General features: G+C 39.3%; 3 protein-coding genes across 4 annotated transcripts; 2 read left to right on the top strand and 1 right to left on the bottom strand.

The window, feature by feature from the left end:
• Nucleotides 1–640: 640 nt before the first annotated feature.
• On the top strand, nucleotides 641–2563 carry LOC122048011 (1,4-dihydroxy-2-naphthoyl-CoA thioesterase 1-like). The gene is made up of 3 exons (XM_042609604.1): nucleotides 641–949; nucleotides 1013–1204; nucleotides 2305–2563. The coding sequence occupies exons 1-3, from the start codon at nucleotides 656–658 to the stop codon at nucleotides 2458–2460; spliced, it is 642 nt and encodes a 213-aa protein (XP_042465538.1). The 5' UTR covers nucleotides 641–655; the 3' UTR covers nucleotides 2461–2563.
• Nucleotides 2564–2878: 315 nt separating this feature from the next.
• LOC122048009 (eukaryotic translation initiation factor 3 subunit M-like) lies at nucleotides 2879–7593 on the bottom strand. The gene is made up of 10 exons (XM_042609597.1): nucleotides 7385–7593; nucleotides 6881–7010; nucleotides 5129–5267; nucleotides 4845–5057; nucleotides 4621–4765; nucleotides 3866–4016; nucleotides 3684–3793; nucleotides 3527–3624; nucleotides 3331–3400; nucleotides 2879–3162 (listed from the first exon to the last, which is right to left on the bottom strand). The coding sequence occupies exons 1-10, from the start codon at nucleotides 7475–7477 to the stop codon at nucleotides 3076–3078; spliced, it is 1236 nt and encodes a 411-aa protein (XP_042465531.1). The 5' UTR covers nucleotides 7478–7593; the 3' UTR covers nucleotides 2879–3075.
• Nucleotides 7594–7765: 172 nt separating this feature from the next.
• On the top strand, nucleotides 7766–10945 carry LOC122048005. 2 transcript variants are annotated; one of them, XM_042609587.1, is made up of 3 exons: nucleotides 7766–8770; nucleotides 8872–8930; nucleotides 10444–10945. In XM_042609587.1, the coding sequence occupies exons 1-3, from the start codon at nucleotides 7792–7794 to the stop codon at nucleotides 10591–10593; spliced, it is 1188 nt and encodes a 395-aa protein (XP_042465521.1). In that variant the 5' UTR covers nucleotides 7766–7791; the 3' UTR covers nucleotides 10594–10945. The 2 variants fall into 2 exon arrangements, with proteins under 2 accessions (XP_042465521.1, XP_042465520.1); XM_042609586.1 differs by having other exon boundaries at nucleotides 10423–10945.
• The last annotated feature ends 45 nt before the right edge of the window (nucleotides 10946–10990 follow it).

Below are 10990 nucleotides of genomic sequence, written 5' to 3'. Positions count from 1 at the left end.
GGTAACTATACTTTGACGATCATGTTAAAGTCAAACATTTGCCTTGTCTAGATTCAGGCATTGATGTAAACTGCAAAGACGACTTTCGAAGTTGTAGGGAGAATCGAGAAACAATTGAAGAGACTAAATCAATTCTGAGGAATGAATTTGTTTTATCAAATTGAGAAAAAAAGGGTACATAATAATGTAATATATCCTGATACTTGGATCGTGGGTGATTGACCACTTAACCACAAAAAAAAAAAAAAAAGATTAGTTGGCCATTTTTGCCCTTCGAATCGGGCTTTTGTTTATTGCCTGCTGATTAACTTAAACGACGGAATGATCAGTAGGCAATTAAACAAATGATCCGAATTCTCAGCCATCTAAGCCACAGCCTGGCTGAATGAGTAAGCAGGCAGGATCGATGTCATTTTTAACTCTTAAACATATTCTAAGCACCCAACCCAATGTGTACCCGACTCCACTGGTATTCAAACTCAATTAAACTTGTGCGGTTTGCTTAACGGCAGAGTTAGAAATTTGAGCCCAAGTTAAGCTCGCATGGTAGGCCTAGCTCGAGTCTGTGCCATCGATTTGCATCCTGAGTGCTTGTTCGAACCGGTCTGGTTCGATCGGCATCTCTTCTCCGGGCGGAGCGGTTCAAAATTTCAAAATGGTTATTCAGAGTCATCGCCCACTTCCACCTACCTTTCTCATAGTCCTCCCTATCCACATTATTGACCGCAACCTCTCCCCTTCCGATTCCCCTCCACAAATCCTCCCACCGATCGATCGATCTCCCCGCGACGGATCCGCCGACGAAGAGATGGCCCGCAACCCTTCTCCGCCGGCCAAGTCGAAGACCTCCCAACTCGACGCCGCCCTCCATAACATCGGTTTCGAGATCGATCTCATCTCCCCCGCCAAGGTCAATGGCCGACTCACCGTCACCGATTCCTGCTGCCAGGTACTGATTCCTACCCTCTCCCCTCTCGCCCTCCCTCTGATGGATGGTTGGAATCGATGGCAGCCGTTCAAGGTGCTCCACGGCGGGATATCGGCCATGATGGCCGAGGCGCTGGCCAGCATCGGGGCGCACGTCGCCTCCGGGTTCCGCCGCGTGGCCGGGATTCAGCTCAGCATCAACCACCACCGCAGCGCCCGCTCCGGCGACCGCGTCTTCGTCGAAGCCACACCGCTCCAGCTCGGCAAGACCATCCAGGTACGCGACCCGATCCGCCCTGCTTTTCCGGCGACTCCCCTACTGCCAAACACCAATCGACGCACGGGTATTTTCTTTGGGTGAGAATCTTCCTAATCTTCCCCATCGCCCCCGGCGGGTGCTTTTTTGGGTGAGAAAGTCCTGCCGGTTTCCGTAAGAACTATATATGTAATCGCCTTAGTTTTCCACCAGCGGGTACTTTTTTGGGTAAGTACCGCCGGTTTCATAGTTCACTCTTTCACTTCCCACCAAACGCCATCGCCGGCGTAGTGTTTGTTCCGGTGGCGACGGAGTCCTACCGGTCCCTTCGACAGTCACACACCCGTCGCGCCACTTGTCGTCTTAAGGGGCCCACTGCCTTTATGCTTCGGTACATATCGCAGTTAAGGAGTGTAATTGTGATATCCTTCCGTCGGCATGACGACACTCCTGCGTAAGGCGCAATTGTTTCAGAATAATGCAATAATTTATTTTACTAGAATGAAGAAGGCTGAGCTATCCAACTATGTATTGTTCTTTAGGGTCCATTCTTTAAGGTGAAGTGGAAAAGGAATTTCTTTTTTTTATTACAATATTTAATAGGCCAATTGAGAGAGTTAAACTTGGTGGGTTGATGATGATAAAAAGTGAATACGTTTTTTTCAACGTCTTGTCAATTTATTTGAGGGTCAACACTGAGGATTAATGGGTTGATGATGACATTAGAGGTTGGAGTGAGTGCTTCAATTGCTCTATGAAGGCTGATAAAGACAAGCAACAGTTTAGGCTGGTTTGAGTTAATGGACCAATGGAAGTAGATAAGAAGTAATTATAGGTTGGGTAGGGTGGGCAGACTAGGGGGACAAGAAAATCAATCATTATAAATTAGAGCTAATTGAGATCATGACAGCTTAAATTACTCTTCCATTTTTTCTAATCTACAACCCTTTAACATGGAGAGGTTCATTATAGAGTCCTTTTTTATATATTACAACCCATTAATGTAGACAGGTTCATTCTTCATGGTGACAAATATGGAGTCTCTAAAATTGTTCATTGATGGCCTTAACAGTCAGCAAATGCAAGATTAATGAAATTATTTGTTATTATTAATTGATAAGGTGTGGGAGGTGCAGCTATGGAAGATGGACATGGAGTCTGGCTCAGAAAAAGGGGTCCTGATATCCTCAGCAAGGGTCACCCTCTTAGTAAACTTGCCCGTACCAGACCATGCAAAAGAAGCTGAAGAAACTTTGAAAAAATATGCGAGGTTGTAGCCATAGAAACTAAACCATTTCATGTACAACTTGAATAAATGTGTAATTGTTAGATTTCATCACGTATTATCTACCAAATGGAAGTTCAATGATCATTTTTCAAGTTTGTTGTTACGGTGTGCATTTTTTTTTTTTTAATATTCGTCAAATTTTTTTGCTTAGGAGTCTGATTTCATGGTAGAGATTAGCAAACAGAGGCAGATAGATTTTGTTTTGATCTCAGGAAAAAATTCGTATTGTTTGCTTGACAAAAATTCTAAATTAGTTATTTAGAAAGCTAAAAATTTAATTTCAATACCCTCGTTTCTTCCATAGGCCACACCCTCATTTTAACAATATATTCATCACATAAAAATCACAAAATCATAAACATATAATCAACTAATCGAACTCATACTTTGAAGGGGGAAAATCAGCATTTGATTCGATCTTTAAAAATTTTCTAAACTTATAACTCCATAATATCATTTGACAACATTGAACTTCAAAAGTCACTATATCATTGACCCATAATAAGTCGAATGGAGAACAAATCCTTTAAGAGTGAATCCTTTCTCAAACATTACAAAGAAGAATACATGAACTTCCTAGAAAAATTTCAAAAACTTGCATAGTTCAACGAATGACTTGTCCTTGCACTCCTTGTACTCCTTCAGATATCTTGTTTGCTTGAAGTGTGCTGATCACATTTGCAATGTTGCGCTGAATAAAAGAAAATTTACAAAAATTAATAATGATCCGGTTCTTTGAATTTAATAGAAATCCTCAACCACTTCATTTTAAAGAAACAATCACAAAGATGTTGTAACTTGTAATATATCTGAGGCTCTACTAACTCAAGATCACCCAGAGGAAATGACAGACTTTTACCTTCCAAATACCGAGTTTCGAATGAATGTTTTGCCACTCTGACAAGCCAAATACCCGCGCTGTATGTCGGCTGCATATAAGGAAAAGGACATGTCAGGTTTAAGTATAGATACATTAAACAGCCATAGAAGGGCTTCATCCGACAAGTTCTAGCAACATTGATCGCGAACTTATGGAGGAAGCGGATTTCACATACCTGACGATCACAACTTGATTCATCTGATCCATCTTACAGCTTAGATGCTTGGAGGTGATTGCTTTAACAACCCAGTATTCTACCTCGTCGTCCGTGATCTGTAAAGGCAATAATTAAGAATAGCAAGTGACAAGTATAATCTGCGGCATTTTATTACCTGTAGAGTGTCTCTAATAAGAGAATATGGTATCTCTCCAGATTCGTTGGAACTGAGATCTAGCAGTGACATTAACCTCATTTTTGTAATGCAGTCCTCATGAACTAGACCTGCAGAACCACAGATGTCAGACAAGGAAGTGTAGAAAGAATAGGACAGGCAGAAAAAAATGTGTAACGTACCGTAGTTTTTCAACAACGTTGCATTTGTAGCATGGAAATCTAAGTATGCGTCCAGCCTTTGGGCAACGAATATCTTCAAAAGCTGGTAAACCAATGAGTATTTTGCATCCTTTTCCAGTTGTGCTACAGCGGGCAAATCAAGCAAATCACACTGCAAGAATAGCAACATGGAATATATGCTCACATATAGGTTAAACCATATGCCTATAATATAAATGCCACAAGTGCTTCCAAGACCAGCATTGCAAAATTTTGAACGCAAAATAGCAACACTTAAAAAGCAAACAATTCTATTGTGCCAAAATCTTGGATGACAGGTCTTTCACAAAAATGACATCATGAGTCCAAGTCCCAAAAGCCAAAGCCTATGCTGACCAACAAAATATTGTGTTACAGATTCTCAAAGTTTAGTTTTAGGCTGAGCAAATTCTAATGTGCGCTGGCTACTTTATTTATTTTGGTCAGATATCAAATAAGGATACAAAGAAGATAAGATACTAATGCAACTTGGTTAGCATAAATATGATTATAAACAGATGATAATAGATATCGATGTCAAGAACTGGTAAAATAGTAACTAAGACCATCATAATTGTCTTCCTAAAACACTTTTAAAATGTCTCCTGTCTGAAGCAAAAGGGGTTCGTTATGCTGAGAATGAATTTATTACTCTCTCTTACTGTCTTTACCTTAAGTAGCTATTAAACTGAGTACTCAAACTCCAATGGATGCACAAAATTGCTCAAATGAGATACCTGCACTATATCAGGAGATCTAACAAAATCAACGACAGCTTGAACAGCTTCTTCTTTAGCTTCGTTCATAGAAGAGGCATCCTCACCAGAACCAGAAAAAGTGGCCAAATACCTTGTCAGGAAGGCAAAAGAATCTTTTGCCATACTGCAAACAATTAACAAGAACATTAAGAAATAGGGATGAGAGACAAGTATAAGAAAAACAATAGGTTTTTTCTCTCCACCTTTTGTTATCCTTCAAAATATTAGAAATAGACCGAAAAAGCTGCCTCATGTCCAACCTTCCAATGTTCCATTCTTGCAGAAAACTATCTATCTTTTTAAATGAAGGAATGATGTTTTCAGTAACTTTCCCACTGGCTGCCAAATCAAGTGCCTTTGTGTAGACAAAGAATTTGCTGTATGGGTTTTCTAGCAGATTGTAGAGATTGAACAAACTGGTTCAAACAAGTGCATTTGTTAGTAACAGAGAATGATAAAACCCAAAGAGAAAAAATGAAAACCTCACATCTTTAATCTCAAAGCTGGTCTATCAGTTGGTTGTTGGACAACTTTTGCAGATATCAACTGTGCCATCTCCAATGCTTCATCAGGCGTATTGGCTCTTGTTACCAGATTGCAAATAACAGTGAAGATACACTCAAGATCTGCAATATACAAACAAGCAACAGTGTGTTTTGAGCAAAACAAAAAGTTAAAATTTCTTAATCTACCATGACAAATATCCACAACCTTTGTGTCCAAGCATGAATGCACTAAATTGTCTTTTAAGGTAAATAGTAAGATGAAATGATATATCTTAACTTTTAGCTAATGTTATGGAGCATAAAATGTTTTCTTTTGTATAACCAAAGGAATTAAAGGATAGCTTTACAAAAAAAAAATAATAATAATTGTGTTATTATAATTTCGGGAAGGTTGCAAGTTGATAACAATGGAAATCAATTGATTATGCTAAATAGTATATACATACAAAATGGTAACAATTCATACATATTTTTTTTCTTGATACTATAAAACTGTTGATAAAATTATTTCATATACATCACAAGAATTAATAACTGAGTAATAGATGCCCTTTGACCCATTTCTTTGTATGAGCACATGGAAACCAAATACCAGTTGTTCAAACATATACATCAACATCAACAAACCATGTTTTTAGTTCCAGTTAATAGGGATAGGTTACATTGATCTTATATCACTAATACCCAAATCTCGTAAATCACTATTAATTCCATGGACTATTATTTTTTTGGGTCCTCCTCTACCTCTTACCTCTCCAAGTTCAACAAATTCACTTTATCTAATGTCTAGAATCTAGATATAAGTATTGGAACATGCCCATTACATCTTCACTTATTTTCTCTAAATTTCATTTTTGTAGCTTCTCTTAATTGCTATTGAATATATATATTTTTTTAATTTACCTTTTCATATACCTCATATGTCCATTTTAATATTATCATTAGCACTAATTTTTGATAGATGTAGTTTCCTAATTACCAACATTTAAATACTAGTTCACAAAGAAGAAAATAATTGTCTTAAGAAGGTACTAGTTTAGTAAATAAAGACATCAATGCGAATATTATTGGATGAACAGTATGGAAAAATTACAAATTTAAAAAAGTATGAGGTAGTATTACTTTAAATTTTGCAAATTTCGTAATCATGATCAATTGTTGATTGAATAATTATGGCATAGGCACATAGCTATACACAAGTTTCAAATTGTGACATATAGCTTGTTATTACTCATTCAATATAAAGATTTTCCCACTTCTCACAAAACATGGAAACTAATCACTGATTTTTTGGGCTTCTACATGTTGAAAAGTCTACTAATTCCTACTTCTGGAAAGTGGAAACATGGTTCCCTATTAAGGGTTGGATATAAGAAACTCTATGATCTTCCCTGACAGAAACAAAATGCTTTGTTGTGAAAGTCCTTGATCTAAAATATTAGAAACAAAAGCCCAAGCACTTGAATTCCTCCTACACACAAGGTTAATGATTCTGTCTTGCAAGGAAAAGAGAACAAGAAGACATCTCTAAGGTTATTCATTGGCGAGGATTGTAGGTCATTCTGCCATTCTTTTTTCCCCCTTGCAGAAGATACAAGATTAAGGTGACTAGAATAAAAATTATAAAGTCCTTAAAACAAGACTAGTGGAGGATCTTTGTATTGGAAAACAAACAGTCAGACATTTAATCACATTGGAATGCTAAAAGTTCTTGTTCAAATTACAAGTAATACCTTTCTCGGATACACGAGATGTTATCAAGTCAACCGTCGTTAGGATGAGAGAAGCCAAGTCCAGCCATCTGCCACTAAGCATGAACTCTTCCGCTTCCATGCATAACCCACTCACCTGAGTGTCCGCGACCTAGCAAGGAAACCATGAAACAAGTTTCAGACAAAACTTACCCAAGTAAGCAACTTATAAAAAAAGAAAGAATCTGAACGTGCATTACTTCTACGTTCACAGATTATATACGCGAACAAAAAAACCTCCGTTCAGGGTTCATAAGTGCAAAATCATCAACTATCACAAACAAAAACTCTGCTTTTACAAATTCGATTATACTCTTTAACGAAAAAACGCAAATCTGTAATAGCATCAAGTAGGCTATGTGGAAAAATACCAAAAACCTTATATACTACCTCAAACATAGACCGTAACCAAATCAGATCAGAAGAACACATTATCCAAAACAAAAGCAGGCAAACATACATCGAAGGGTCAATTTCCTTTCATACCTCAGGCCCTGCGTCGGCCCAGGAAAGCTCGGAAGTGAATCGAACCACGGCGAGCACCGGATCCTCCTCCGACGTAGGGACGAAAGTCGACATCTCGGCGAGCGGAGGGTGAGAAGCGGAGAGAGCTAGGGTTTGTTCGTAGAGACGACGGCGAAACCTTCAACTCGGGAAACAGACGACGAGTGAATGCAGTGACCATTCAAATGACCAGGTTAACCGGTCCGGCACTAGACCCGGTTTGGTGAGCCAGCTTGTTGGACCGGGCTAAATTAAATATTTAATCTCGGCCCATTAGCACCAAAGTCCAAAATAAAGACCGAAGCCCGGCCCATCAAATTATCACATTAGATGCCTTTGTAGAACAATAACCTCCCTATTAAGCAGCTTCGTCTTATCCTTTCGTGTTCATGGCCACTCGCTCGGTCCACTCTTCTTCGAGGGGCTCCGTCGACAGCAAGAGCTCCGCCGCCCGCCTCAGCGGCGAAGGTCGCCGAAGCTCCTTCTCGTTCCCAGACGGGCAAGTTCGAACCCTACGTGCGTCCTCTTGGGTCTCCCGCCTCAATCTCAAGCTTCCCCCTCTTCCCCCCGCTGCACAGCCCCCTATTCCCGATGGAAGAAAGCTCCGGACGCCCTTCGATCACCCCGGCGCCACCTTGGACGTTGTCACCATCGACACCGACGAGTCCCGCACCCGAATGTCGATTCCGAATCTCGATTCGCCCTTCGTCGCCCGCGGCTACTTTGATCTGTTACAGCGGAGGCTCACATTCGTCCCCCAGTCTCAGTCTCCTTTACCACCACCGCCGCCGCCGCCTCCGCATCGGATTGTGGTGGACTGCGGAGGAAACGATTTGCTCAATGGGTTTGGACCCTTTCAGTTTAGGCCGAGCTCAGCCCTTCCTCGAGGGGGACCTGGACGCCTTGCAGGTAGCTACAATGGCGGTGGAAGAGTTTTTGTTAAGGACGATTATGGTGAGGTTAGCGGTCGTTTTCCTCTATTTCGCAAGATGGCTCACCTCGGGGAAGAATTCGATAGGGAACGAGAAGTTTTTGGATCTGGTAACGGAAGGAAACTGGAACCTCTTCCCCCTGGCAAGAAATCTGATAACTGGAATTTTCTCTGCCCCTCAAGGAGGAAACTTGATGGGCGCAGTCGGGTTTCGGTATCTCCATTCTTCAACTCTGCTCACTTGATAGATAGGAGTAGAGGAACAAGAATTGGAAGCACAGGAATTTTGGAGAATCGAAGTCGAATGAGACCTCCAAGAAATTGGGATTTGCCATTGCCTATTTCCTTCTTAGCACCAAGTGGGGTTGAACATTTACCATCTTGTAGAGGATTCGAACGACAATTCCCAATTGATCCATGGCGAGCGAGCACTTCTGGTCAGCATTATTAGGGAGGATAAAACTTCCCTGAGACATTTACTTTAATTTGAGTAGTTTAGCTAATTACTGAAAGTGTCGTCATCTGTTTTCCTCCTCAGGCACTGGACCTTGTGATGCTGGCGGTGACGGCATGGCTTCTTCAGTTAGAACATCTCATGTAAGATCATGTTGTCTTTACCTTACTGCCTTAAATTTAATTGGTAACGTAATAGTGAATAGAATTTCTGTACATTGTTCATGGTTTATACCATTTTTGGGTATGCCAACTATCGATCTTTGATTAGAACCCACCATCACATGCTCTTAGGCCTAATTAGTAGGTCAGAGGGATTAAACTTCTGCATATCTACTTGATATAGAATCAAAGGAAGAAAATTGAAAAATAGTGGAGGAAGAAGATAAGTAGGAACATTAGGTTTAGGTGTGAAGGAGAATGAGAATTCATGAATCCCTAACTTAGATGATTAAACTAGAGCTCTTTCTTACCTCAAGAAAGTTAAGAAAACCAATGGTGTAAAATGCCTCAAACTGGCTTTGCACATTCTGGAATCTGACAGCTTGAAAGAGTTTCAAGTTTGATATATAAATATAAAGCAATATTCATTATCTAAAAAAAAAAGTAAAAGAATAATCCAAATATGTGTCTTAAATTCACTCATTTTAGAGAGAGTGTTGTTTCACTCGATTCAGCCAGTTTCTAGATTAAATTTCTGCTCCTTCCTCTTTATTTGGGCAATGTTAAATTTCTTCTTTGTTACTTCTTTTACGGATTTGGATAGGATCATAGTTGAAATAAAGACCAAAGGTAGCTTTCTGTGCTATATAGGACATGGATATTTAGGGGACAAGATATGCCACTTTGCAATACAGTAACCATTTGATAAACATTGGCATAAGAAAGATACATTAATTTAGCAATTTTATCATATAATACTCCCAGCCAAAAACGTCAGAAAATTGTTTTTAAAAGGTAAAATCAACATTTTGTCGTCTATATTTATGTGCTCATGAAGGTTGTCATCAGGAGAAATACCTGGAATGTACATCTGTATATTTCATTGTCCAAGGATCAAAAGTTTAAGAAAATTCCAGTCCTCTCAGGAAGCACATGAAAATATTTTCAGCATGTCAGTACCTGACAATGTGTTTACATAAACGAGGTTAGATCGAGCATACACGCACAGGGCAGTTGAGAGATAAAATAGGTCACTTGGTGCATTTATTGAGTTCATATTGTTCTTATCTTAAGATTGGATCGTCCATTGCATTGAAACCATAACTGAAAGCTACATTCCACCTCATTGACATAATTATGTGCCTTGCTTATATCATCCCCTTCTTTAGCAAATAAAAAATCAAGGAACACATTGATTACAATCAAGCATTAGCAGCATAACACTCCACAATTCGATGGTTATGAATGGTCATTTTAGATTTTTCATGTGTTAATCTACAAGATTTATCTGCCAATCACCTACTGATATTCTGGCATACTGAACCTAATTCTTATTGATTTCCAGTTGCTATATTTCATGTCGACTTTCAACCAAAATGCATATTGATTCCTTTATCTTCCATTTATTCTTTTTTTTAATCTGAAATTCCAAAAGTATATGACATGAAACCTACTGCTTCTTTCTCACTGACAGGATTTTCATGTCTTGCATCAGAAAACTTCAGCAAACCCTCTTGACACTACAGTCTGCGCCGACAATCCACAAAAACGTGCTTCACAGTGGAACATGAGGAGATTTAAGAGAACTGCAAATTTTGATGATTCTCTTCCTCTAAAGTTTAGGAAGTTGGGTGGTGATGATTAAGATCCAAATTTCTAAACTCACTGATTGGGACCGAGTTAATCTACTGAGGCTAATTGTCCGGAAGTCAACCTTCAAGTATGGTCAGCATTCTAAGCTACCAAAAGAATTCAAGACTCGGCCTTCATGAGCTGATCTTCGATACATCCTAAGGTCCGTGTATCTACGAATCCTCCCATTATAAATGTGAGGTCGAGCTACAAAATGGGTTCAATAAAGTTACAAGTTCTTTGTATCTACAACCTTCCCATGTTTGATATAAATATCGTTTTGCATGAACAGAAATCAATAAGTGAACTCAACTGTGTTTGTATTTGTTTTAGTAAAGGAGTTTGAGCCGAGCTCAATATTAATTGATCTCCAATTTTTATGTTCAAATCTCTTCTGTGTGCTTCTGTTA

Source organism: Zingiber officinale, chromosome 2B (assembly GCF_018446385.1).
Source record: "Zingiber officinale cultivar Zhangliang chromosome 2B, Zo_v1.1, whole genome shotgun sequence".
Classification (NCBI taxonomy): Eukaryota; Viridiplantae; Streptophyta; class Magnoliopsida; order Zingiberales; family Zingiberaceae; genus Zingiber; species Zingiber officinale.
Note: the sequence above shows the minus strand (reverse complement) of the source record. Positions and strands in the feature narration are given on the sequence as shown.